Below are 28000 nucleotides of genomic sequence, written 5' to 3'. Positions count from 1 at the left end.
CCACATTAGAGATTCAAAATTTGATAATTTTTTCTATCTACAGCATTTAATATTCATCTCCCCATAATATAATCAATATGAGTGGTGGTGAAAAAGTTATAAATCTCAATGTTGTTGAGTCTGCCGGTAACATTAGACCTGTTGGTTCAAGAGCTGGCCTCGATCCAGTTACATCAAATCCCCTTTCTATTAGTGAGGTAGGAACCAGTTTAACTAATGATCAAAAAGATATCGTTTTAAGAAGATTGCATTATGATGGTTTGTCATCATTTGAAAGTTTACCTCGTGAAGTGTCAGTCATTTTTGAAAGAATCGATGAACTTTCTACTGAAAGTGCTGTTGAAATTTTAGCCCAAGCTATTAAAGATCATGAAACAGATGTTAATCTTTCTGAACAAGATTTGGAATTTTGGAAAGCTTTAATTGCAAATAAAACTTCTCATCCATATACTAGTTCTTCCAACGATAAATTCAGTGGTGTCAATGTCGACGAGAAAAAAGTTAGTGCTAGTGATGATACATCGTCATCTTCCAACTCTGTCACTGAAGTTAATGGTTATGACGAGAAAGATGTGTTGCCAACTCATAAAATAATTGACTGGAGCTTACAACTTAGATTGGAAGCTGCATTGATTGATGTATGGTCTCCTTATCCTCAAGTTAGAACCGTTACAGTTCCATACGATGATCCTGAGGTTCCTGTAGAAACCTTCAGAGTTTATTTAATTGGTATTATTTGGACTGCTATTGGTGCTGTTATTAACCAATTCTTTGCTGAAAGACAACCTAGTATTTCGCTTTCCATGGCTGTTGTCCAAGTGTTTTTGTATCCTTCTGGTTTAGTTTGTGAATGGATTTTACCTAAATGGAAATTCAAAGTTTGGAAATATACCATTGACTTGAACCCTGGACCTTATACTTTTAAAGAACAAATGTTGGCAACCATTTTCTGTGGTGTTACTGGTGGAAGTACTTCTTATGTTTCCTATAACATTTTGATGCAGAAGTCCCCTGTGTTTTACGACAATCATTGGGTTGATTGGGGTTACCAAGTTTTATTAATCTTGTCTACCAACTTCATGGGTGTTGGTCTTGCTGGTATAATGAGAAAATTTGCTGTTTATCCAGTTAAAGCTGTCTGGCCATCAATTTTACCAGGTATTGCATTGAACAAGACTTTATTGACTAAACAAAACAAGAATGTTGTTCATGGCTGGTCTATTTCAAGTTATCGCTTTTTCTTCATTGTCTTCGCAGCTTCTTTTGTTTATTTCTGGGTTCCAAACTATTTATTCCAAGCATTGTCTATATTTAACTGGATGACCTGGATTGCTCCAACCAATAAAAATCTCGCGGTTGTTACTGGTTTCCTTGGTGGTTTGGGATTGAATCCAATTTCTACTTTTGATTGGAACATTATCAATATGTCTCTTCCATTGAATTTACCATTTTATACAATCGCATGTCAATTTATTGGTTCTATTATTGGCTTCTTTGTCATCCTTGGTCTTTGGTATTCTAACTATAAATGGACTGCCTACTTACCGATCAACAGTAATGCCTTATTTACCAACAAGGGAACTAGATACCAAGTTGGTGATGTTGTTGACTATGATACAAGTTTATTTGATAAAGAAAAGTATCAAGAAGTTGGTCCGCCATTCTATTCGGCAGCAAACTTGGTGGTATATGGTGCTTTCTTTGCTCTTTATCCATTCCATTTTGTTTATGAAATTGGTATTCATTTCAGAGAAATGTGGGATGCATGTTTGTCGTTCTGGAGATTGATCAGAAATTGGAAGAATTCAACATATGATGGTTTTGATGACCCACATTCAAAGATGATGCGCCAGAATTACAGTGAAGTTCCGGAATGGGCATATCTCATTGTTCTTGTAATTGCTTTAGTTTTGGCTATTGTGTGTGTTACTGTCTATCCTGCTCAAACCCCAGTTTGGGGTATTTTCTTTGCCTTGGGTATTAATTTTATTTTCTTGATTCCATTGACTACCATTTATGCTAGAACAGGTTTTGCATTTGGTTTAAATGTTTTGGTTGAATTGATTATTGGTTACATTCTTCCAGGTAATGGTTTAGCTTTAGCTTTCATTAAAGCATTGGGTTATAATATTGATGGTCAAGCACAAAACTTTGTCAACGATTTGAAACAAGGTCATTATGCCAAACTTCCACCAAGAGCTGTTTATCGTGTACAAATTCTTTCCATTTTCATTGCTTCTTTTATTCAATTGAGTATTTTGAATTTCCAAATCACTGGTATTAAAGACTATTGTGATCCAGGTAACAAACAAAAATTCACTTGTCCAAGTAGTAGAACATTCTTTTCTGCTTCTGTCTTATGGGGTACCATTGGACCAAAGAAAGTTTTTGGTGGATTATATCCAATTTTAGAATGGTGTTTCTTAATTGGTTTCTTGTTAGCATTCCCATGTATTGCTCTTAAAAGATGGGGTCCAAAGAAATGGGTTAGAAACTTTGAACCTTCAATTATTGTTGGTGGATTCTTGATTTATGCTCCTTATAATTTGTCCTACTATATCCCTGGTTTATATGCTTCATTTACTTTCATGCATTATATTAGAAAGAGATACGAAGCTTGGTGGCAGAAATACAACTATATTCTTTCAACAGGTTTGACAGCTGGTGTTGCATTCTGTTCTATCATTATGTTCTTTGCTGTTATGTACACTGAAAAGGATATCATCTGGTGGGGTAATTCCGTTCCATTTGAAGGTGTTGATTACCGTATGACTGGTTGGTTGAATGCCACTGTTGATGCACCAGATGGATACTTTGGTCCAAGAGTCGGTGATTTCCCATGATCTTGGAGTCGAGCTAAATCTTGATCAATTCTATAGCCTATAGTGTAATATATATATACTAGAATAAATTATTTCAAACGAAAAAAAAAATAACAGCAATAAAAAGAGACAACCATCCAGTAGTAGTATAGTATAAACACTTGTTGAGTACTTGACTGGCTTTGGTGATGACTGTTGTCGTGTGAAGAGAAAGGAAAAAGATGCAAAAAAAAATATATGACGGAAACGGGATTTGAACCCGCGCCTACTTACGTAGATCAGGATTGATGGTGGTAAGACTTTGTGGTCTGTTAAACTCGCCTTACCCTGACGCCTTGGACCGCTCGGCCATTCCGCCTTTTTTCTCGTGTCACAGCATGACTCGAACAACTCGGACACAAGCCACAAGATGTTGCCTGTTTGCCCTCTGGAGGTTACTGCCATCTGACAATTGCTCACAATTTGTCGTTATTCTTTGCGATGGTTGATTGTGAATACTAGGTGCAATCATCACATAACATGATGTTTTTGAATTATATATCTTGACTACTGATTTCAGGTTTTGTCAATAGCAGGTATTGATAGCAATTAATGATTTTGTTTTCTGGACTCAACAACACATGGGAAATACCGAAACGCAGAATCTTACTCAGGATTCTGTGCAAAATTTATGAACAGTACCAAGAAGCTTACCTAATATCATTAAAATGAATTCATTATTTAAATATTAATATATTTCTAAAAGGAAATTAAATATAAACATTAATCGAATATATACATTTACCAAGAAGAAGGACCAAAAGCTTCCCCTTCTTTTAATAAAACTCTGACATTAGTGCTTACAGCAGAATCTAAAGTAGTCATAACAACATCATTACCCCACCAAGATGGGAAATCAGTATTTGTCAATGCCAAACACAAGAAAATAATTAATGAACACCAAGCTAACCCAATGTCCAACCCAGCAGACAACGAGTAGTTGTATTTACTCCACCAATGGAACCACTTCTTTTTGATCCACCAACCAAAGGCTAAACCAACAGCACAATAAGAAGTGTAGTTATATGGAGTAGCTGGTGGAATATAACCAGTACCAGAGAAGAAAACTGGCCAATGCAAGTATTTAACTGGAGAGTTTGGCCATTTCTTTAAGATTAACCAATTAATAATTGGAGTAACAGCACCAACAATAAAGAAGAATAATAAACCGTAGTAAAGTTGGCCATGAGAAAATTGACGTTGTGGACCAATAACACCCCAAATAATAGAAGCATTAAAGAAGACTCTACCATTTGGACAAGTGTAATGGTTCTTTTGTGTTGGCAGACATAATTCATCAATGGCACCATAAGCCCATCTCAAAACAGCAACTTGAACTAAGGAACCCCAAACAGTAGCAATAAATTGGGCCCAGAATAAACCTCTTGGTGCAATTTTCATATAGTGACCAAGTTTCAAATCTTGGGCAAAAGTAACTGCTTGAGCATTAGTAATATAACAGAAAGTTTTGAAAAGGAACATAGCATTTGGTTTACCTGGAACAGCATAACCGACAATGAACTCACTAATAACATTCAAACCAACAGCAATGTTAGTCTTGGCATAAATAACAGCAACTGGAAGTAAAAAGAATGCAGCAATAAGAAGAGCAACAATTAAAGCCCAAACAGGCATTTCGGTGTCCCAAGCACGGACAACAGCAATTGACATACCAAAGAAAATCAAAAAGACAATACCATACCACCATTCAGGAATAGATTTATAAGCCTTCATTAAACGGTTGTGAACATCTGGCTTCTCTTGAACTTTGAATTGATCAATGATATCACGACCATGGAAACAGATTGTGTGAGTGATAGTGGCCAAAATAGAAGCAAATGATAAACCATATGAAATGGCAAAGGTAGTTGATAAAAACAATGGTGAGTACTCTTTATAGGCTTGCTCATTGAAGGATAAAGTTTTTGGGTCGATGATACGGGAAACATTATAACTTTGTTGGAATCTATCGTAGGAACCAGATGATGAGATTGGCAAATACTGTGCGTACCAAGTGTTGGAATAATGAACAGCTGGAACAACTATCCAGAAGATAATAACAATGGATGCAAAAATAGTGGCAATAACACTTGCTGGTGGGATTAATGGTGAACCAATATAACCGGCAATTTGATTCCAATCCAAAGCAATATTGTTTGGAATCATACCCAAACCAGAAGAGGAACCAAAAATTTGATTAATAATGACATTATTTGGCTTAATCCAAGTAATCCATGAGAAGTATGATAAAGCTTGGAAAATATAACCTGGGAACCAGTACCAGACAAAAGAACCAACGAAAACAACCAGGAAAAAAGCAAGACGTGAGATTTTCCAACCATTTGCTACGTGATTTTCATTAATATGCATGTTAGTCAAAAAGGTAACAGTAACCAAGTTCAGGGGCCAAATGGCAGAAGGACTGTCAACAACAAATCTTCTCATCAAACCACCAAAGGCAAAACCAATACATTGAGTACTCCAAATAAGCAATAATGCATAACCCCAACCAAAATCGGAATTATAGAACTTGTTTTGTGAAAGCAAGATATCAGTGGCATAAGCAGCACCACCACCAAAGGAGACGTTGGCCATAATAGTAATAATAGCATGCTCTTTAATATTAAATGGACCAGGGTTTAAAGAAACACCAAAAATTTTCCAATTTGGCATACACCAGGCCCAAAATCTACCAAGTGGCCAAGCTAAAATGGATGTAACAAAAGTGGTAATAGCAAATGAAGGACTATGGAAACTGAATAACAAGTTCATACCACAACCAATAGTTGTTAAAATGAGACCAAGAACCCAAGCTCTGACTGTGTTTTGTGGCAAAGATGGATCATCAGTTGATGGGACAGCAGCTCTAACTTCTGGATATGGAGAATCATCTTCGACTTGTACAGCAGCATATTCATCTTCAATGATATCATTGATTAAGTGGGATGTGACAGGATCAAATTCCTGGGATTTTGAGCAAACAATATCAAGATCTTGAAAACTTTTTTTACCTTCAAGATCAATCCCAGTTGAACTACCTATAGCATCAATTGGTTCTTCTTTTTCGTTAATTTCATGGGTTACGTTCTTTTCACCACTAACTATAGATCTGATTTTTTCCATCTTGCAATAACTTTTCTTTTATTGGATGGAATGAAATAAAACCTTGACGTCAGTTATCTAAATGATAATCTTAAGAGTCTTTTAGGAACATCATATTTTCTTTTTGGAGAAGAGGGAGATCCACTCCATTATATATAGGAGAATAGAAATTTTTTTGAAGCCACATGATGCAGATAAACCCGGTAGAATATAGAGCGTTCTAAAACTCTGGCTAAAAATATGCAAAATAGTAATCCATAAAAAAAAAAAAAGCAAATAAGAAATAGGCGTTTGTGCACATTATCAATTGAAAAAGTCGCAAAATGGAAATTGGAGGAAATAAATGAAATCCAATTTACATGACTGAAAGTAATTAAATGACAATAAGATGTGGATAATGAGATTGATCGGCAACAAGGCAACTCTTACAGGTATTAATAACTATCCAATCATGTCACGTTGAATAGCAAAAAAATAGTAAAACAGAGTTAGCAGCCAATTCATGGATGGGTATTTGATATTGATAGAGTTTCTTTGCGGGTTAAAATAATATTTTGTAACTCCCCACATTTATTCGTCATTTTCTACTTTGTTCTTCTTGTGTTCTATTCGGATATTACTCATATCATCAAAGTGTAGATCACTTGACGTTTTCTTGTCAGGTTCAGACAAGACCTTTCTATTTATATTTCTTGTACTCATCGTTCTTAGATCTTGGTTAGTTTGCATCAACGTTCGCTACTTCAAAATCTCTTGGAAGTTTATAATTGTAATTACAAAAAAAGAAAGATAAAGCTTATCTATACAGATTCATTTTTTGTTTTTTTTAGTTTTATCCAGGAATTAATGGTTATACACAACCATTTGATAATTAACAAATAATCCTCCCGTGAATTGAAACAGAAACCAAAAATTTCTTTTACGAACAAAGTTTTTGCATCTGACCGCACGGCACGAAAAATTTGCTAGTGTGCGTCAAATAATGTGAAAAAAAATAAGGAAGCTTGAAATGTCGTACGGTGTTTTTTTTTTTTGTTTTACATAGAGAACAAAAACCTTCATCTTATCTCCAATAAATCACAATGATGAACTTCTCCTCCCCCCAAAGAGACGTAAGGCTCGATATCTATCGCTTAGCTTTGATAAAGCCTATCTCGGCAGTCGTTCAAACTAATATAGAGCAAGCTTATTAGCTCACAAATACTGATCTGACTCTTCTTTTCCCCCCAAACAAGGTCTCAGTTTATTTGTGATACAAATGGCACCAGCACCGAAACTTCGCGAGAAGTGAGACTAATTTAAGTATGTTTTATTCTACGAGTCTACATTTACAATCAAGGGTGGGTTACAAGTATCTTCTTTGATATTATTCGGACCGTTTTCTTTTTCATTTGTAAGGCTTCTTATCAGTTGTGATAGCCAATTTATAGACAATAGTTGGTAGCTTGCTAAATATAACGGCAATAAAGACAAAGAGACAAAATTAAAAGAAATTCTTCACTTAGACAAAAAAAAAAAAAGAAATCAAATCACGAATTCATTGAAGAGAGAAGAAGAAGAGGAAGACCAATATCGCACCCACATTACACAAAATTAGATCAAACCAATCTTTTGCTAATTTCGCAATTTTTTTTTTTTTTTAAATTCCACTTTTGATCCTTTTCCGTTACAGGAACGGACTCAAACGTTTACTAAAACATTTTGGTCTATACAATGAAAAGGCTTCGTGCCAAACTAAAAAATGGATCTACAACCATTTATCCCTTTTCCCGCTTAGTCTTGAAACCCCTCCCATTCATCATTATGGTCAGATTCTTGTCCTTCTTGGCTTTGATCCGAAATATTGGTGCCATTATTGCTTTCCACTTGTCTAACAAAACAAGCTGCAAAAAAACCAATTCCCCCATCTACTTTAGGATTGGCTCTAACACATCCACCAGCTAATTTTTTACATTCTTCTGGATCACGTGTCAATTTAACAAATTCATCTTCAAACCCTCTTCTTTCCCATTTTGGAATAACTACATCCCTTGTAGCCAAAGTCCACCCTCTTTTTCTAACTTCTGGGTCCAGTAGCAAATCAATAACTACTCTTTCGTTTTCTTGAACATGTACAGAACAAGTTGAATAAACAACTTTTCGTGCCAGTGGAAACAGTAAAGCATGTTTCATGATTGCAAATTGGAAACCAGATAATTTGGCTAAACGTTCAGTATTGACGGTTTCACTTTCTTGTTCATTGTATGAATCCTCTAATGCTCTTCCAAAAATACCTGAACCACTACATGATGGATCAACAACCATACCTGTCACGTCAGCAAAATCGTCTGGTTTAGTAGTGGTAAAATCAGCATGAGTTATTTGAATAAGCTTCTTTTTGTTTTTACCAGTCGCCTTCTCACACATGGTTTTGAGAATTTGTACTCTTTTGGAATCTCTTTCGAAAGCATAAACAACAGATTCTGAATTCGGAAGATGTGCAGCCGCATGTGTGGTTTTATTTCCTGGTGCTGCACATGCGTCTATAACTTGTGTATGAATGTCTTTAGGATCGGAATTAAGTATGTGGCTTGGGAAACATGAAGCACGGTCTTGAATAATTATTTCTCCTAGTTTGTAAGCTTCAGTTGATGTTATCTTCTCTCTTGGATGAACACCAAATAAATTTGGAATATAATCATCAGAATAAATCACACCTGGCTCTTTAATTTCTTCAAGTGAACTGACAGGTTGAAGTTGCTTGAAAAATGGGTGCTTGACGTAAAATCTTTCAGGATCAATTTTTATAGTATTTATTCTGAACCAACGAATTGGAGTTTCATCATCATCAGTTTCCTTGGTTGGTAATTGATCAGCAGACTTAACTTTATATTTCAATTTCAATTTGGTAAATTCGGCTTGTAATCTTGTTTTATTCAGTAAAAATGCATCTTTTATTGGATGTTTCCCACTCTGAATTCTTCCTTTGGAAGAAAATAACAAATCATGAATTAACAATGCTAATAATTCATCACTTACTTTGACCTTCTTAGCTTGAAATTCTTGTTTGACCTTGGACTTTTTAATAATCATATCAATATATTCCTTGTATTTGATGGTGGAATACACCAATGCAAAGATATGTTTGGGGGAATTGGTCAACTTTTTATCATTGAAAATACGAGATTGTAAACTACCATTTGCCTTTTTATTCGGTCTAAGAAACTTTTCCGCTTCAAAGTATAGTTTCATTTCAATGGTGGTGGTGGTGGAGATGGTGGTATTTTATGAGATGAGGTAAAACAAAGGAAGGAAAAAAAAAATCTCTCCCAAAAAATTCTGTGCTTTGATCTAGTGTACCTAACCATTACGTAATCAAAGAAGTAGGATGTATTACTGCAAAAGGACAAGAAGACTATACACAACCACAAATCATAGATAGATACAGACTCAATTACAAGTAGGGGATATGAATCAAATTCAACAAGTAACTCAATAATTACACTCTTACTTTCTATTGTCTTATACTATCCCTGGAACCTTCCCGGAATTAACGTTTATATTACTAATAGCTCTTATAGTAACTACAAACCAAGATTAATACCAAGTACTGCCTGCCAACACCAACAGTAAGTCACGACATCCCCCATATACTGAGAACTACCATTGTCTTGTCCTCTTTTTTTTCTTGTTCCCATTTTATTGGCTTTAATGCTTGGGAGTCGTGCTAATACAATGAGTGAAACCACCGCAGTCACAGTGAGAGGACCGTTCGTTGTCAACTTTTCTTGAACCTGAGGAAGGGGAAAAAAAAAGAATGTTGAATATTTTCAACACAAGTCTCGTTTCTTGAGCATTTTTCTCTGATTAAACGGTTCAACACACAATTCAAAGGGTACACCGCTCCTGCTCCTCCTTATTATTATTATTATTTGTTTTCAAGGATTTAGAAAGAAGTAAAGAGTGATGCCACAACCGCCACCTAATGCCTATAAACCAGGAACCAAACTAACCGTTGGCTCACACCTGATTTCAATTATAAAATACATCTCAGAAGGGGGCTTTGCCCATGTGTACACATGTAATATTGATCCACCATTCCAAGGGTCCAATGTAGCTTGTTTGAAAAGAGTTGCTGTACCTAGCAAATGGCAATTAAGTTTACTTCGACAAGAAGTCGATGCAATGAGACGATTAAGGGGTAATAAACACATTGTGTCGTATATTGATTCTCATGCTTCAAGAATGAATGTCGACAACACTGGAACCGGAAATCAGCAACAGCAATATGAAGTTTTCTTGTTAATGGAATATTGTGAAAAAAATGGATTGATTGACTTTATGAACACAAGATTAACTAATAAATTGACAGAACCTGAGATTGTTGAGATCATGTATCAGGTTACTACCGGTGTTGCCATGTGTCATCATTTACGTCCACCATTAATTCATAGAGATATCAAGATTGAAAATGTCTTGATTGACGGCAGCGGTATTTTTAAACTATGTGATTTTGGATCAAGTGTGAATTACATGCCACCACCAAGAAATCCCCAAGAATTGCAATTAATGAAAGACGATTTAATGCAACATACTACTCCACAATATAGAGCTCCTGAGATGATTGATTTGACAAAAGGCTTTCCTATAGATGATAAGCTGGATATATGGGCTTTGGGTGTATTCTTATACAAATTGTGTTATTATACTACCCCATTTGAAAGACCAAATCAGAATTCACTAGAAGATTTAGAACGTACCATATTAAACTGTTCAGAGAATTTGAGATTCAATGATCAGCCTGGTCTGATGTTTTCACCAAGATTGAAGAATGTCATAAAAGTTTGTCTCAGAGCAGATCCTAGAAGAAGACCGAATGCAGTTCAGTTATTGGGTGAAATTGCCGCCATGAAAGGTGAGACTGGGGCACCTAATGTGATACCATTCAGTGTTAAAGAAAGTATGAAAATCAAAGCACAACCACTGGCCACAATGGCACCTAAAATTGAAGAAATCAAAGTTGAATACACAATGCCTGAAATTAAAAGAACTGCTGCTGTTAAATCAGACCCATTTGCTTCTATCGATAAGACCAAAATTTTAACTAAAAAATCATCACCATTTACACTGGATCCAGTAAAATCACCAAGTAGACCTTTGAGTGCATATTTTGAGGATTCACTGAAGAAGAGAATTTATTCACAAGGGAATAGATCAACACCATCGGTGCAGGATTATATAAAGAAGGAATTAGCTAGAGGTGGAGAAAGTTACGAATTTAATCAAGAAGATGATGGTACTTTGGAATTTTTAAAATCAAGAGAAGATCAACATCATCATCTTCATGTTCCAACAAGACATGATACTGGTGGAAGTTTGAGGGATGCATTAAAGAATGGATTGAGAAAGATAAGTACAGGTGGTAGTATTAGCGCCAATAATACCGGAAGTTCAATTAAGAGTAATAGAAGAAAGAGTCTTAAACAAATTTTAACGGGAAGTAGAAAGAGTAGTCCTGAAGAAGCCACATCACGAGAAGACAGAAAATTATCATCATCAAAGTCAGCAAATGCAACTTCCACCACCACCACTGCTGCGACAGTATCGTCTACTGCCACAAGCAAAACAGTACCCGCATCATCTTCAACATCATCGAGTATCCAAAATAGAATGCAAAAGCTTTTAAATCAAAATGAGTCCCATCGTATACAGAAATCAGCACAAGGTTATGGAAGATTTACTGATCAAAATGTTTCTGATGATCTTGACAGTATTAATAATTCACCTCATGACAAACATTCTCATCATAGACGTCACCATCTGAACAAGAAAAATATATCTCCTCCAGCAGTACCAATTGGATTATCGTCTCGTAGGTCTGAATCTCCATCAGTTCCTCATAGATCAACTGCCCTGTCCCAACCCTTAAGTAAAGTAAGAGGAAGTAAACCTCCAGTTATTAAAGCCAAACCACCACCACCTAAACCAAAGAAACCACAATATTTGAAGTCACCAGAGAAGGAGAATGGGAGAAGATTAAGTACATCGAGTGAGGTTTCTATGCCGGATTTAGATGATTTAGAAAAACAATTCTCCAAGAGATTCCCAAGTTATGTGTAAATAATTACGGATTTCTTCTAGTACTGTATAAAAATGTTTCAGTTTTATATTACATATATATATATATATATATATATATATATATACATCTTTATATTACACACGTATGCAGTTTTTTCTTTTCTTTTCTTTCATTTTATATTTGTCTTTTTAAGATTTATAATTATTGCATTGCTCATATCTAAGAATCTTCGGACGCTGAAAAATCCTCGATGGAATCCAAGATGAAATCTACACCTTCATCAAATTTATCTTGTATCACATCTGGTAATCCATCAGATTTTGATTTAATAACTCTACCAAATTTCTTTCTTGGACGTTTATTTGAATATTCTTCTCCTGAATCACTTTTACCATTAGATCCACTGGATCCTCCACTTGATGAACTTCCTCCACTACCATTAGTACCATTCCAACATGAATTTGAACAACCTGTGAAAATTAAAGAATTTTTATAATACCATTCAACCATTGATTCATCCATTACAGGTACTACAGGTTTCAATTGAGTTTTATTCAAGAATGCAACCGTACCTTTAACTAATTCTTTAACCTCTTGAGAATTTCTCTTTCCATATAAATGAACAATTGATTGATAACTATCACCAAACCCAACAAGAACCAATTTCTTCAATTGTTGGAAATATGTGATATAATTATCCCAAATGTATAATAATACTTCTTGTGCAAATATGATTGGATTGTAAGTAGATGGATCCGATGATAATCCAGGTATTGGGAGTTGGAAAGAAGGTACATTAATATCAATATATCCGAATTTTTCTTTATTCTCTGGATCTTTTTCTTTTTGAATTTTCTCAATTAGTTGATTCAATGGATGCTCCAACACAATTGTCGAGTTACTCTCAATCACCCCATTGGTAGGATTAACATTAGCCCAGATATCTGGAGGGTCATGAATCGTTAGTATTATAGTAGTGCAATCGTAGATATCAGGACTGGCAATGATTAAATCTTCCAATTGATCAGGTAAATCTACACTAAATGAAGGTTTTTCGTTTTCATTGGTGGAATTGATAATTGGAAGATTAACGAAAGCACGTTTGTTAAACATGTCATTTGCTTGATGCGAACGTATTGGATCAGCAATGTTAACAAGCTTGTAGTTTGGATTTTCAACTCCTGGTAACTCATAAACGTCTTCAAAAATTTTCTCTGGGATACCATGTCTCAATGATTTGAAATATTTTGATTGAATTTTAATAACTTCATCCACAACCTCAATTGTCTCTAAATGAGGAAGCAAAGTAATAGTACTTTCTGGAGGTTCGCCAACCAAGACCTTAGCCACAGCCAATGCACTTTTGGCAATTGAATCCAAGTTGTAACCACCTTCTAACACAACAGCCATCTTACCCTTAGCGATACCCTTCAACATATGGGTCATGTATCCATAACCAGAAGGACTCACATGACATCCACCAATGACATCACCATCAGCTGCATCAAAACCTGAACTGACAATAATTAAATCTGGATCAAATTCTGTTATCGCTGGCAACAATATTTTATTAAAGGCATAAACATAATCTCCATCATGCATACCCATGGATCTCCAAGGAATATTTATATTGTAACCTTCTCCTGGACCTTCACCAACTTGATCGGAGTTACCATACTTTGTTCCTGGATAGAATTTCCCATTTTCATAACGGTGCAAAGATATATATAAAACTCTTGGATCGTTGTAAAAGGCTTTCTGAGTACCATTCCCATGGTGAATATCCCAATCCACAATAACAATTCTTCTGACAGATTCAGGATAATTTTTCAATATATTCTTAGCAGCAACGGCAACATTACTAAATAAACAGAACCCAGCTGGTGTATCTGGCTCAGCATGATGACCCGGTGGTCTAACAACAGCCAATGAATTTTTAACTTTTCCTTCAATAACCGCTTTACATGCTTCGATGGTACCACCACATGATAGTTTGGCCGATAAGTAGGAGTCATTGTTGACATATATGGAGTCACCTTTTTCTGTTTCCTCAAGTAGTTGATCTCTAGACATTGATTCGGTATTTTGAATGAAATTCAAATGACTTTCGGAATGTACTTCCAATATTTCTTCTGTGGTTGCTTCTCTAATAGGAATCTTCAACATGAATGGTCCGATTTCGTCAACTCCCGATAAAGATGAATCTTGTACTAAACCTGCTTCGACCAATCTTTTGTAGATTCTGTAAATACGACGAGGATCTTCTGGATGTGGGTCGATATATTCAAAATATGATGTAAAGATCTTTGCATGATATCTCATTCTTACATCATAAACCAAACCTGTTTTTAGAGGGATATAAAATAGTTGTGGTTTTTTAGGAGGTGTAACAACAATTCTTTGCTCTTTTGGAATAGTGGCTACAATACTGCTTCCGTTAGATTCTTCCAATTTAATTTTTTTGGTGGAGGGTTCTTCATTTTGATCGAGGGAATCGCCGTTTACAATTGTTGTTTCTTCAATTTCTCTCTTCAAGGTAACAACTGGACGCTCTTCCTTCTCTTCTTCTTCCTTTGGTTCTTGTTTGACTTCTATTGAATCTTGCTCCAGGATCTCTTGTTTGGTATCATGAGCAGCATTACTATTGCCAACTTTCGCTGGTTGTTTTTCATCTGTTGTTTGTTGTGGGTTTTCACATTCCTTTTCTTTTTCTTCTTCTAGTCTGGTTTTTTGCAGGCTTTGTTCCTGTTGTTCTGGCCCCACTGACATCTCTCTACTTCCTGCAATGAAATTTGAAAAATTATATTTGACTGGTATTATACGATTTCTAAAGAATGACTAACCAACTAAACTGAACAATCTTGAAAACGCTCTTTTTCTTTTGGTTGTAAACAGACTATTTAAATATATTCAAGAACAAAAAAAAAAGAGGAATAAAAGAAAAGTATCTACGAAAGAAAAGGGAATTAAAAAAAAAAAAAAAACGAGAAAAGTCAACAAAGAGAAAAATACAAACCTGCTTTGGGACGAAACAGCGAACAGGACACAACAACAATCAACAACAACAACAACAGACTGTGCGTGAGAAACAAAACCGACAAACAGCCCCTAAGAAAAAAAAAACACACATACAAACTATGATGAACTCACTACAATTTGAGTGTCTTTCTGTATTGAATACTCTTCATTTTATTTGCTATGTACATATTAGAATTAATCAGCCAATGACCACGAAGTGTCGTTAAAAACTTTGGGCATTGAGTGATCCCTGCTTCTAGTTAAGACTTTCAGAAAGACATTCAGGAACACAATCATCGCAAATGATCTTCTTGTGCATTGTCCAAAAAGCAAAAGCAAAAGCAAAAAATAAAAAAAAAAATATACTGTACATAAGAATAGAGAGAAGCGAAAAACTAATATTATGTGAAACTGGATTTACTTAGAGTATTTATCTTGACCTGGGAAAACCTTGTAACACTTTGGTATAATTCCACATCATTCACTAACAATTATTATTCAACTAGATGTAATTTTCATTTCCCATTTATCTTTCGTAATATTTTTTTTTCCTTGTGGCCAATTTTTACTCTTTGTATTCTCTCAATTTACTTTTGGTTTTTGCACGTACTACAAATTGCAAAGTTTGAAATTTCACAACCTATTGTGTGTTGAACACAGTGTGTGATAATATATTATTTTATCAATTCATATCCTATCCTATACTAATATGTCTATTGTAGACATTGAATCAACATCATGGATGGAAAACAACTCTTCCTTCATATGCACCTTTCTTCAATTTTTCAATGTAATCTGGTAATTCTTTCAATGGAGCATGAGAAACAACAGGTTTGATCTTTCCTTGACTAACCAATTCAAATGCCTCTCTCAAATCGTTGGCAGCACCCCAGAATGTACCAGTAACAGTAATTTCACGGAGATCCAAATCAGCCAAATCAATTGCAAGTTTTGGGGCACCTAAACCAACTGGAATAATAATTCCTTTTGGTTCACAGTACTTTTGACAAATGTCATAAGTGGCTTGAACAGAAACAAAATCAAGACAAACATCAAATGATCCTGGCTCAATACTTGCTGGTAATTCATCATAGACCTCATCAGCACCCAATTTTTTAGCTTGATCACGAGCCTTTTGTTTCTTATCTAAAACAGTAACTTTACCACCAAATGCTTTAACAATTTGAATACCATTTCCACCTAATCCACCAGCACCAACAACCAAAACATTACTAGTTGGTTTAATTTTGGCAGTCTTGACAGCATGATAAGGAGTTAAAACAGCATCAGTAATAGCAGCAGCAGCTTCAATGGAAACATTATCAGGAACTTTAACTAAATTTCTTGGTCTTCTAACCAACAAATATTCTTCATAGCCACCATCTGCACCTAACCCGAACCAGTCGAGAAAAGCAGTCTTACAAACATTGTCGTTCCCAGTTAAACAATGTTTACAAACACCACAACCATTAGGACCAACACACGCAACACGGTCACCAACTTTGAATCCTACAACTTCAGGACCAAGTTCTGCAATAGTGCCTGCAATTTCATGACCCATAACATAATTATCACCACATTCAAGTTCTTTGTCAATGACATGCAAGTCAGAATGACAAAGTCCCACAGCATTGACCTTCATCAACAATTGACCAGCTTGTGGTTTTGGAACAGGGATATCTGTTCTGTATTTTAACCCTTGCTCTTTAGTGAAAAAGAAACCAGTCTGAGTAGCAGGAATAGCCATTGTACGTAATTGAGTTTGGAATTGAGTTAATTTAGAATTAAGTAAACTTGTAGATCTGATTGGAAGTAATCTCTTGAGAACAAGGGACATATCTTTCTTTCAAATGAAATTTTTGTTTTTAGGTTTTACCCTTATATATTTATATGCAAAAATCAAGGGAAAATTCTTACTTTCTTTCCTTGATCAATTAAAAATAAACTCAAGAAAAATAATAAGAATAAAAAAAAAAAACGGGGGGTGGGAAAGTTAGTATTTTTAAATATCCTTGTAGAACCGATGCAATAAAATTGCCCCAATTAAACGATTGAATATAACCAACTACGAGAAGGGGAGAGGGGGTAAAAAGGGGGAAGGAGGATGATAATGCCGAAGTAATATCACGTTGTTTCATGCGAATGAAAAAAATAAACTATTAGTACTTTCCTCAATTAAATTTCTTGTATAGTCATTGCATCTTGAGAGAAGGCGTGTGTATATGGATGGCTTTGGAACAATAAGATGAAAATTTTAAAAATAATAAATCAGAATTAATGATGATTCTAAATTGAAAATCGCATGTTGTTTTATGCGGGGGTGGGAAAAAAACCGGGATCGTTACACAAAACTCACTATGCTCCTTAAGATTTTGTTTTATTTCTTCTTATTGCGTGCAGTTTATGCAGGATTTTTTTCACTATATTGGCACATATACAGAAAGATCTTATCTCCGGGTAAATCTCGAATAGATACAAATAATGATCATGGATGCTGCTATTAATCGAGGTGAACGGAAATCACATTGAATATTTTTAAATAACGGGTATTTTGTGTTGTATACGGTCCATCAATTATTTGACTTCGTTTATTATTATTATTATTAGTTTGCAATTTCATTTGTATTTGGCAACTATAATTCTAATTATAATTAATGGACTTTGTTGGTATGTTCTTTTGATGTACAAGAAAACTCTCGGAAGGATGTAGCCCATTATTCAACAGACTAGGACAGATCTTGGCATTCATGCTATTTTAAGTCAGTTGTGTCTATTCTAGGCATATTATCGAAAGAGAGCAATACTGTTAAAGGATGATTATGTTTATAATTTCTATATGTTGATGATTTATCTGATAATTTTACCACAATAATTAATCGTGATCATGACTATGTGAATTGGATTGAAACATATAACTGATGAATTGCGCTGCATTCCTCGTCCAGGTATTTGCTACTAATCAATGATAAATCAACTTTTTTATTTGCGTAATGCTTGTTCTATAAATGTATGCTCAAGTTAATACATGTACCACATCAAACGCCAATATTCTTTTAATTTTGTAGAATAATAATGACGCATTATATTACAGTCGATAACATTAATTTGTTTACATTTATTTACTTTTAATATCAGCAGAAATTCATTCAGTTTATCTCCAAAATTTTATCAAAAAAAAAAGAACCAATCAAATTCGTTCCCAGTTACAAAAAACAAATCCCGAATCAGTATTTGCATTTTACATAAGTATACATGTTAGTGTGAAAAATACATTACAAGTTGTCAGTAAACATACAACAAAATTGTACATCATTTGGTTGGTGCATTCTAGTGTCGATTATCCGATAGTCGGGATTCACGTGAGCAAGACTGTCGTGATACACAACCACGTGATATAATAAATCTATAAAATCTAAAACTTGAATTTTAGGTATGACATAGGAAACCAATAAAGCAACCGTTGATATAACGAAGCAACTAGTTTCAAGACAGAATAACAATATAATAGCCCTTGCAAGAGATTTGTACTTCTACTCATAGTGCACCACGAGGTCAATAGGTTTTACTATCGTAATATCGAACTTCCTTCATTCATGCGATCATTGAATATATGTCTATTCAGGATCCAAAGCTATCTCAGTGTTGATACACCCCTACATCATGTTTACACCATTCACTTTTTTCTTTGTTTTCTCCGCAATTTGATTTTCAGGAATACGGAGTTTGATCAATTACAAATCACAGTAATCTTTGACAGGTATTGAGGAGATAAGCTTTCGGAGTTTCCTCGAGTTATATTCTATTCATAAAGTCTAATTTTGATTTGTCATAAACCAGAATGTAGCTTCCATTGGAGGTGTATATTTTGTAGATCATCAACACGTCAAATTCTTTTGTATTGCATATGAACTAAAACGAGAATGTAATTCTTTTTTTTTTTAGTATATTTAGATCAACCAATCAGGAAGAAATTATTTCAAATACAGCAATTTCTACTAAAGGAAAAGTAAAACTTACAATATGAAAGAGGGGATTTCGGGAAGACTATAGTATAATATACGTACAAGTGTACTTGAAGATTGACTGGTATTTCCAAAGTCCCAAATGGAGATCTCGTTCCCGTGTCGTTAATATTCCAAAGTCCATCTCAAATTCCCCGGCTATTGAGAAGAGAAGACCTTGATATTGTGTAACTTAATCAACAAATCCTAGACAATTATTCCTCTCCGGCGTAGAGGAAATGAATGAGTCAGTTGACGGATAATTTTATCGAATTAAAGTCAAGTATTAGACAAACGGTATAATCGTATAACGACCAAAATAATAATAATAATAATAAAAAAAAAACTGCAATGCGGTATGAATTATTAGAAGTGGGCGTGAGAGAAAAAGGATTTACAGCCCTTTCATTTGTTTGAGCTACCCTACCTTAACCCTACCAGCCTTACTTGTGTGATAATATACAGTACTCTCAAGACTTTTATTGTAATCTTGATCACGGTTCTGGAGAAGATTAGTCCATGAAAGAAAATAATAATTACTCAGCATGTCTAACATTGACACAGGGAAATATTAACTCAATTTGGGAAACTTTCTAAACCCCCCAAAATAATATTTGCATGTTCATTGAACCCCAACTTTTTTTTTTTTAAATTTTTTCACAGCTTCAATTGGTAGAATTTAGAAATTAAGTGAAGAAAAAGAAATCCTATTTCCGCACGGTAACTCAGCTGAAAAAAAAAAAAAAATAAACGTCTATAAAAAAAAAAAAGTAAAAAGAAAAATTTTCATCTAATACATTCTTCTTTCTTGTTTAAAAAAAGAACAATATCGCCTTTTTTTTTTCCTATTAGAATTCTGAATCCTTTGAAGATCTTCAATTTCATACAATAGAAGGAGTATTACTACAGAGTTTGTTAGGCACAACACGAGAATTTTAATAATTATCAAAAGTTCTCTTACCATTTTATATATATAAACACATCAGTTGGTGATTTTATCATAGCTTTTTTTTGATTCCTGAAATTTCTTCTTTTTTCTTTTTGGTCGATATGGAATCCCTTACTAAAGTTTCAATGTCAGTTTGTCCATTTGTTAAGTCTACTTCAACCCAAGCTTTACGTCAATTGAGTAAAACTTCAGGTGCCTTAGCTAGACAAGCTCGCCAATGTCCAATTGTCGGAGGTGCAATCAAGGCTAAAGAAATCTCAACTAGAAACTATTCATCCGCTACTAAGCCAGTTGGTGCAACTGCTGCTTCTCGTGTTGATCCAAAATCAACTACTTTTAACACTCCTCCACCAAGTCAATTTCCTTCTCAAGAAGTTGCATTTGATTATGATGGGTATTTGAATGATGAGTTGAACAAAAAAAGACAAGACAAATCATACCGTTTTTTTAATAACATCAATCGTTTAGCCGAAGAATTCCCAAAAGCCCATCGTGCTCAAGAAGAAGATAAAGTCACTGTTTGGTGTTCTAACGATTACTTGGGTATGGGTAAGAACGAAAAAACTTTGAATGAAATGAAACGTGTATTGGATAAATACGGGTCCGGTGCTGGTGGTACCAGAAACATTGCAGGACATAATACCCATGCCATCAAATTGGAATCTGAATTAGCTGCTTTACACAAACATGAAGCTGCTTTGGTTTTCAGTTCTTGTTTTGTTGCCAATGATGCTGTTTTATCATTATTGGGTCAAAAACTTAAAGATTTGGTTATTTTCTCTGATGAATTGAACCATGCTTCAATGATTCAAGGCATAAGAAATTCTAGAGCTACCAAGCACATTTTCAAACACAATGACTTGAAGGATTTAGAAGCCAAATTGGCCCAATATCCAAAATCCACCCCAAAGTTGATTGCATTTGAATCTGTTTACTCCATGTGTGGTTCCATTGCCCCAATTGAAGCCATTTGTGATTTGGCTGAAAAATACGGTGCCTTGACTTTCTTGGATGAAGTCCATGCTGTTGGTATGTACGGTCCTCATGGTGCTGGTGTTGCTGAACATTTGGACTTTGAAGCTCATTTGAAACTGGGTATCCAAAATCCAGAAAACTTGACCACTGTTATGAGTAGAGTTGATATGGTTACTGGTACTTTGGGTAAAGCTTATGGTGTTGTTGGTGGTTACGTTACTGGTAAGACCAACTTGATTGATTGGTTTAGATCTTATGCCCCAGGTTTCATTTTCACCACCTCTTTACCACCAGCTATCATGGCTGGTTGTTCTGCATCCATTCGTCACCAAAGATCCACTTTACAAGATCGTATTGCTCAACAAAAGAACACTAGATATGTTAAAAATAACTTGAACGATATTGGTATTCCAGTTATTCCAAACCCATCCCATATTGTTCCAGTTTTGGTTGGTAATGCTGCTGATGCTAAACGTGCTTCTGATTTATTGTTGGAAAAACATAACATTTATGTTCAAGCTATTAATTTCCCAACTGTTCCAATTGGTCAAGAAAGATTGAGAATTACCCCAACCCCAGGTCATGGTGAAGAACTTTCTAACCAATTGATCAACTCATTAGAATCTGTCTTTAACGAATTGAACTTGAAGAGAATCAATGATTGGGAAAAACAAGGTGGATTATGTGGTGTTGGTGTTGAAGGTGCCGCTGAAGTTGAACATATTTGGACTGATGAACAATTAGCTTTAACAGATGCTGATTTGAATCCAAATGTTGTTGAACCAGCCATCACTCCACTTCGTGTTTCCTCAGGTATTTTGTAAGAAATACGGTGATTGAGTACTTTTTATTATTATTATTATATATTTGAAGCTATATCCATGTTTTTTTTTATTCTTTCTTTTATCCTTATATAGTTTTCAATTGAAATATAACGTTAGTCAACGACTGTTTATATTACTTCAGTTTGAATTGGTTGTAAAAAAATAAAAAGCATTGTCTCTGGTTGTCTGTGATGGACGCGTAATTATCAAAGACGGGAAAATTTTTCTTTTGTTTTTAGTTTTTTTTTTTTTTTCTGCCTGCAACTTCGATTTCAAAACATCAACAAGGAAAAGAAAAAGGAAAAACAAAGGGTACAAAGGTTCAGTAAAACATATAGATTCTACTACTGTACATACGATCACAACTTTTACGATATATACAACATACTATGGCACTAACAAAAGAACAATTAATTAAACTTTATTCAAATAGATTAGTCAAGGCATTGATTCCGATTGAATTTGGAGAGGCATTCATTCAAAGTATCACCAATGATTTACAAACAACATTACTACAGCTGAATAACATATCTGAACCATATGATCTTCAGGCGATAGTAGCAAGATTAAAAGTACAGTTTTTAAGCAATAATTTGAAAAATGAATGGGTAGAGTTTCAAAATGTTGTCAATTCATTAAGTAAATTTAAATCATTAGATCAGATTTGTAATTACCTTGCGTTTCTAAATGCTTTAAGAGATAAAAATCATACAATACAAGGTTTAAATCATCCTGACCAACATCAAGAAGAAATACTATCGTCTGTATCAAGTCTGTCTCCAATGAAACAAATACATTCTCAAAATAATCATCAACAACAAACAAATGTTCCAAGTGCATCTGCTCTTACTTTATCACAACTAATAGAACCTTATTATGATACATTACCAGAACAGACCATATTGACTTATTTACCATATACTTTATTGGGACTGGATTCCAAAATTTTCACATTTAGCAATAATTTTAAGAGATTAGAAATACCGCCGGAAATAAACAATAGTTTTAGTTCATTGTTGAGACAGGTTTTTGAATTTGCCATATTATACAAGCAACTTTTAATGGTTATTGAAAAGTTTAAAGGAACATTACAGCTGGGAATAAAAACAGCATATATTGCAGTTTTGGAATCTCAGTTATCTGAATATGTCAAATTAATAAATCAAGTATTCAACAAACAACCAAATTCAATACTAGCGGTTTATAATTCAATATTTCCATGGATTTTCAAACTCAGGTTTTTATTTCGAGTTTCAAATAAGTTAGATCAATGCGATGGGTATGAATTTTTGTCAATAATTTATAAATTTACTAAATTTGGAGACTTACGAATCAAAGAGATTGCCAAATTTGCATTTAATGAAGTAGTTAAGCCTTATTACAATATACTTGAACACTGGATTATTAAAGGGGAGTTGATCGACAATAATAATGAGTTTTTCATTACATTTGATACACATGAAAATGAGTTCAACAATATTATAAAGTTTTTACCCGAGAAAGTTCCAGAATTTGTTGAATCAAGTGATAAGATTTTTCAAATTGGGAAGACATTAATTTTCTTGAATAAATATTGTCGAGAATTGAAATGGGTTAATCAATTCAATGTAAAGTATTCAACGATTGTGTTTAGTAATTATTATGGGCTAGCTTCAATGTCAACCAATGAAATAATAGAAATGATTGATTCACAATATTTTGAAATATTATCATTCTTAACTCAAATCATACAAGGAGACAATCAAATGTTTATACATTTTTGCAATTTTAAAAGATTTTACTTTATGGAAACGAACGAGTTTATTGATGCTTTGATGATTAAGGGACAAAATGTTCTTAACGAATCATCAGCTAACATATCTTCCACATACCTAAGCAAAGTATTACAGGAAGCAGTTCAAATATCCTCGGTTAAAAATTCAGAGTATTTAAACAGATTGGATTCAAGACTATTAAACCCACAACATGGTAATTTAGGATGGGAAACATTTACCATTGAGTATAAAATCGATGACTTGCCTATGAGTTATTTATTTGAAGGTAAACAACAATTGAAGTATTTGAAAATATTTCATTTTTTATGGAAATTACGAAACTTAAGTCATTTATTGGATTTGAATTTTAATTTGTTTAATGAATTGAATCATAATGTGGTGAAGAAGTTACCAAATAGGAACAGGAAACCATTGACGAAAACCATTGGTATCATTTCAGTAATAAGAAACCAATTTTCATTATTTCTTAATGAATTAATTGCTTACTTGTCATATGAGGTTATTGAAGAAGCGTTTCAAAAATGTATTGTTAAGAAGTTATTCTACAATACCGAAAGTTTCCAGTTGAACAGACTGTTTTTACCTATAGAACAAGAGCATAACGATAACCCGTACAATGTTAATTTGTTGACAATTGATGAGTTGGTGGAGGTACACGGAAATTACCTTGACAACATTATTAATAATAGTTTATTGAATGAGAAATACAAAGGAGTTGAGACAAGTTTAAGTTTGATTGATCAGATTTATGATCTTTTACAGACTATATTTGAATTTATTAATACGAGTCAAGAATATTATTCATTAGTAGTTAATTATGGGTTGATATTAAGAAGTGAACAAGTGAATAGAAGTTTTGCGATGGAGCAAGATGGAGAAGATGTTGAATTTCAATTGCATAAAGTTAAAACCAAGATATATAAAGACATTTATCAAAGAGATTTTCAACTGCAATTGAAAGATTTTAAAGATGATTTAAATAGAGATTACAATTTAAAAGAGTTAAGTAAGATGTTGTAAAATCTGTATACACTAATAGCAGTATAAAGAAAAAAATAAATATATTAATATATAAATAAATAAATTATCATCTTATTTATTCAACCAATAATATTGATGATTTATAGATGTTAGATTGCTGTGAATGATGTAACTTCAATAGACACCAAAAAAAAAAAAATTGTGGGAGTGCCAAGTATCACAAAAGCTAAACACCATAATAAAAATGACTGCTTCGGAGTTCATGTGACGGGGGAAGGGGGGAGCACAAGATAAAAAGAACAAGATGAAATGAAAGGAGGAATTAAACAGATTTTAAGAGAAGTGACATTTGGTTTACAATTGTAAATAATTATTATAATAATAAAAAAACAATCCACACGATCAGTTGTGGGAAACAAATCGTAAACCGTATTGTTTATTTTCTGAAATAGAGTTGATGACAGTATAAGAGTATATTCTTTTATGAGAATAACAATCGAGAATGATGATGATGGTTACTATTGATAACTGATAATAATCGTTTTTAATTGGTTACTTTTTTTTTTTATTTTTGCTCTTACGTATATTAGAGGAATTGTCTTGTGGGTTATACAGTACTTGTGTTGTAGAGATATATTACCTTGCATTGTGTAAAAAAATGTGTGTTTTAGTTACAGTGGTGATTTTTATTTTTTAGTTCCTCGGTCAAGAGGCTAAGTAAGATTTTTTTTTTTTTTCTTCACCCACATTTCCACCCATACAAATATTTCAGATTGTTTGTCCAAGACGATAGAAAAATATAAATACTCCCCCGGATTTTTCATTTTCAAAATTTTTTATTTTTTTCCTTCTTTCTTGTTGATATAACTTTTATTTCAGTATAATTCATTAAGAACTATTGAATCAACTAGTTTGATTTTTATTTATTTATTTATTTATTCAGTTTTCCTTTTTATTCCCCTTTGTTTTATCCTTCCTTTTTTTGTTTTACCCTTTTCTTTTTATTATTTATTTAAGATAGATACATAGACTCAATCACATATCAAATTAAATAAAATGGACGACGTTGACTCAGCTTTAGCCGATAATGTTAAATCTTTTGCCGCTGGTGGTTTTGGTGGTATTTGCGCCGTTTTAACCGGTCACCCATTTGATCTTGTCAAGGTTAGATTACAAACTGGTTTGTACAAATCTTCAGTCCAATGTGTTAAAGAAACCATTTCAAAAGATGGATTACGTGGTTTATATAGAGGGGTTTTACCTCCATTATTGGGTGTCACTCCAATGTTTGCTGTTTCCTTCTGGGGTTATGATGTTGGTAAGAAATTAGTTTCATCATTTACTGGTAAAGCTGTTGAGAATTTTGAAATTAAAGATATTTCTACTGCTGGTTTTATTAGTGCCATTCCAACCACTTTGGTTGCTGCTCCTTTTGAAAGAGTTAAAGTCATGATGCAAATTCAAGAAGGTGCTAAATCAAAATCAATGGGTGGTGTCATTGCTGAAATGTACAGAACCGGTGGTATTAGATCAATCTTTAAAGGTACTGTTGCTACTTTAGCTAGAGATGGTCCAGGTTCTGCTTTATATTTTGCAACTTATGAATATGTCAAGAAAGAATTGAGTGCTCCAGGTGAAGACTTGTCTTTGTTTGCTATTACAACTGCTGGTGGTTGTGCAGGTATTGCTATGTGGTTGGGTGTTTTCCCAATTGATACTATCAAATCCACTCAACAATCCTCCAACGTCAAAGTTTCCATCTCACAAGCTACCAAGAGTATTTATGCTAAAGGAGGTATTAAAGCATTCTTCCCTGGTGTTGGTCCAGCCTTAGCAAGAGCTTTCCCAGCCAATGCAGCCACATTCCTTGGTGTTGAATTGGCCAGAAAATTCTTAGACCAACTCATATAAGTAATATGAATATTCTTGCAATATAAGAACAAGATCTTATCTAAATAGATATGTATATGTATGCTTATGAATACATTTATTTAAAAAAAAAAAAAATAATAATAAAAAAAAAGATCGTGCTTCAATAAAGTTGTACGAGTGTGTCTCGTGGTATGGATCCATCAGTCGTGTAAACATGCAACAATTTCATGATTTTATTAGCGCTTTTTTTATTTTTCTTGTTCAATTTTTTTTTCTCGCTCTTGTAAAACCAATTTAAATTTATACCAGGGAAATTTTTCTTTTCTTTTTTAATTGTTGTCGATAAGAATTGATTAAATTTCAGATTGGTTAAAACAAATCTATCTTTATCAAACCACCAATTGAATAAACAAATAAGGATGACATTATCTGACGAACAAGTATGTGGATCGATTTTAATAATGGCGTATTACATGAATTGACAACATATACTAACATTGACATCATTAGGTTAAATCTGAGCTTTCTAAAATGCAAGCCTTTATTGAAAAGGAAGCTAAAGAAAAAGCTAAAGAAATTAAATTAAAAGCAGATGAAGAATATGAAATTGAAAAAGCTTCAATTGTAAGATCAGAAACTGCAGCTATTGATTCTACATATGAACAGAAATTGAAAAAAGCAAGTTTAGCTCAACAAATTACAAAATCTACTATTGGTAATAAAACAAGATTAAGAATTTTATCTACTAAAGATGAAGTTTTACAAGATATTTTTGATGATGCTGAAAAAGAATTGAAAAAAATTACCAAAGATAAGAAACAATACAAACCTGTTTTAAGTGGATTAATTGAAGAAGGTTTATTGGCCTTATTGGAACCAAAAGTTAGCATTAAAGTTAGAGAACAAGATGTTGCTATTGCTAAAGAAGCAATTGCAGATGCTGCTAAAAACTTTGAAGAAAAAGCTAAATTCAAAGTCGAAGTTACTGTTGATGATAAGGATTATTTATCCAAAGACATTGCTGGTGGTGTTGTAGTTGTCAATGGTACTGGTAAAATTGAAGTTGATAATACTTTGGAAGAAAGATTGAAAATTTTATCTGAAGAAGCCTTACCTGCCATTAGATTGGAATTATTTGGTCCATCAGCTACAAGAAAATTCTTTGATTAGATTTGTTTTAGTTTTTTTTTTTTATATATTATCCTTCATTATTGTTATACTTTTTTTTTTAATTTGGTTTATTCAGTTTTATTAGTCAAAATTCCGTTCTAGCAACTGATTATTTAATAAAAGAAAATCATACTTGTCATTTTCACAAGTGCCAATAATTTGTAGAAACATGCTTTTTTTTAGTATCAACTTGTTGTATGTAAACAAGAATGCGAACCAAACTGACAATTTCTTCCACAAACAGACACGATCCAACTTGTAACAAGGAGTATACACTGCAGTAAACTCATAAGAAGTATGAATCATAAATTCAGTACATAATGTATATAAAAGAACAAAATAAACATAAATCGTAGCCAATGTAAAGTGTCATTGGTGACATCGTTGGTGTAAGATGAATAAATACTAGAT

General features: G+C 33.7%; 10 protein-coding genes and 1 non-coding gene across 11 annotated transcripts; 6 read left to right on the top strand and 5 right to left on the bottom strand. All coding sequences in view use genetic code 12, as the record gives it.

Moving 5' to 3' along the window:
- Positions 1-77: 77 nt before the first annotated feature.
- CTRG_00888 (uncharacterized protein) lies at positions 78-2843 on the top strand (the record flags this gene model as incomplete). The annotated part of the gene is made up of 1 exon (XM_002546060.1): positions 78-2843. One exon carries the CDS (start codon positions 78-80, stop codon positions 2841-2843), a length of 2766 nt encoding a protein of 921 aa, XP_002546106.1.
- A 217-nt stretch (positions 2844-3060) lies between these two features.
- On the bottom strand, positions 3061-3180 carry CTRG_06348. Its single transcript has one exon. It is a non-coding gene; the product is annotated as a tRNA-Leu (tRNA).
- A 422-nt stretch (positions 3181-3602) lies between these two features.
- OPT1 (oligopeptide transporter) lies at positions 3603-5984 on the bottom strand (the record flags this gene model as incomplete). Its single annotated transcript, XM_002546059.1, has 1 exon — positions 3603-5984. The coding sequence occupies one exon, from the start codon at positions 5982-5984 to the stop codon at positions 3603-3605; it is 2382 nt and encodes a 793-aa protein (XP_002546105.1).
- Positions 5985-7736: 1752 nt separating this feature from the next.
- Positions 7737-9194, bottom strand: CTRG_00885 (rRNA (cytosine-C5-)-methyltransferase; the record flags this gene model as incomplete). Its single annotated transcript, XM_002546058.1, has 1 exon — positions 7737-9194. The coding sequence occupies one exon, from the start codon at positions 9192-9194 to the stop codon at positions 7737-7739; it is 1458 nt and encodes a 485-aa protein (XP_002546104.1).
- Positions 9195-9908: 714 nt separating this feature from the next.
- On the top strand, positions 9909-12062 carry PRK1 (serine/threonine protein kinase; the record flags this gene model as incomplete). Its single annotated transcript, XM_002546057.1, has 1 exon — positions 9909-12062. The coding sequence occupies one exon, from the start codon at positions 9909-9911 to the stop codon at positions 12060-12062; it is 2154 nt and encodes a 717-aa protein (XP_002546103.1).
- Positions 12063-12243: 181 nt separating this feature from the next.
- On the bottom strand, positions 12244-14793 carry HDA1 (histone deacetylase; the record flags this gene model as incomplete). Its single annotated transcript, XM_002546056.1, has 1 exon — positions 12244-14793. One exon carries the CDS (start codon positions 14791-14793, stop codon positions 12244-12246), a length of 2550 nt encoding a protein of 849 aa, XP_002546102.1.
- Positions 14794-15778: 985 nt separating this feature from the next.
- ADH5 (Adh5p) lies at positions 15779-16879 on the bottom strand (the record flags this gene model as incomplete). Its single annotated transcript, XM_002546055.1, has 1 exon — positions 15779-16879. The coding sequence occupies one exon, from the start codon at positions 16877-16879 to the stop codon at positions 15779-15781; it is 1101 nt and encodes a 366-aa protein (XP_002546101.1).
- Positions 16880-20093: 3214 nt separating this feature from the next.
- On the top strand, positions 20094-21791 carry HEM1 (5-aminolevulinate synthase; the record flags this gene model as incomplete). The annotated part of the gene is made up of 1 exon (XM_002546054.1): positions 20094-21791. The coding sequence occupies one exon, from the start codon at positions 20094-20096 to the stop codon at positions 21789-21791; it is 1698 nt and encodes a 565-aa protein (XP_002546100.1).
- Positions 21792-22180: 389 nt separating this feature from the next.
- SPC98 (Spc98p) lies at positions 22181-24586 on the top strand (the record flags this gene model as incomplete). The annotated part of the gene is made up of 1 exon (XM_002546053.1): positions 22181-24586. One exon carries the CDS (start codon positions 22181-22183, stop codon positions 24584-24586), a length of 2406 nt encoding a protein of 801 aa, XP_002546099.1.
- A 1017-nt stretch (positions 24587-25603) lies between these two features.
- On the top strand, positions 25604-26458 carry CRC1 (carnitine:acyl carnitine antiporter; the record flags this gene model as incomplete). The annotated part of the gene is made up of 1 exon (XM_002546052.1): positions 25604-26458. The coding sequence occupies one exon, from the start codon at positions 25604-25606 to the stop codon at positions 26456-26458; it is 855 nt and encodes a 284-aa protein (XP_002546098.1).
- A 380-nt stretch (positions 26459-26838) lies between these two features.
- VMA4 (H(+)-transporting V1 sector ATPase subunit E) lies at positions 26839-27589 on the top strand (the record flags this gene model as incomplete). The annotated part of the gene is made up of 2 exons (XM_002546051.1): positions 26839-26859; positions 26930-27589. 2 exons carry the CDS (start codon positions 26839-26841, stop codon positions 27587-27589), a joined length of 681 nt encoding a protein of 226 aa, XP_002546097.1.
- Positions 27590-28000: the final 411 nt, after the last annotated feature.

Source organism: Candida tropicalis (assembly GCF_000006335.3).
Source record: "Candida tropicalis MYA-3404 genomic scaffold supercont3.1, whole genome shotgun sequence".
In the NCBI taxonomy this organism is placed as follows: Eukaryota; Fungi; Ascomycota; class Pichiomycetes; order Serinales; family Debaryomycetaceae; genus Candida; species Candida tropicalis.
The sequence above is the reverse complement of the archived record's forward strand: the minus strand, read 5'-3'. Positions and strand labels throughout refer to the sequence as shown.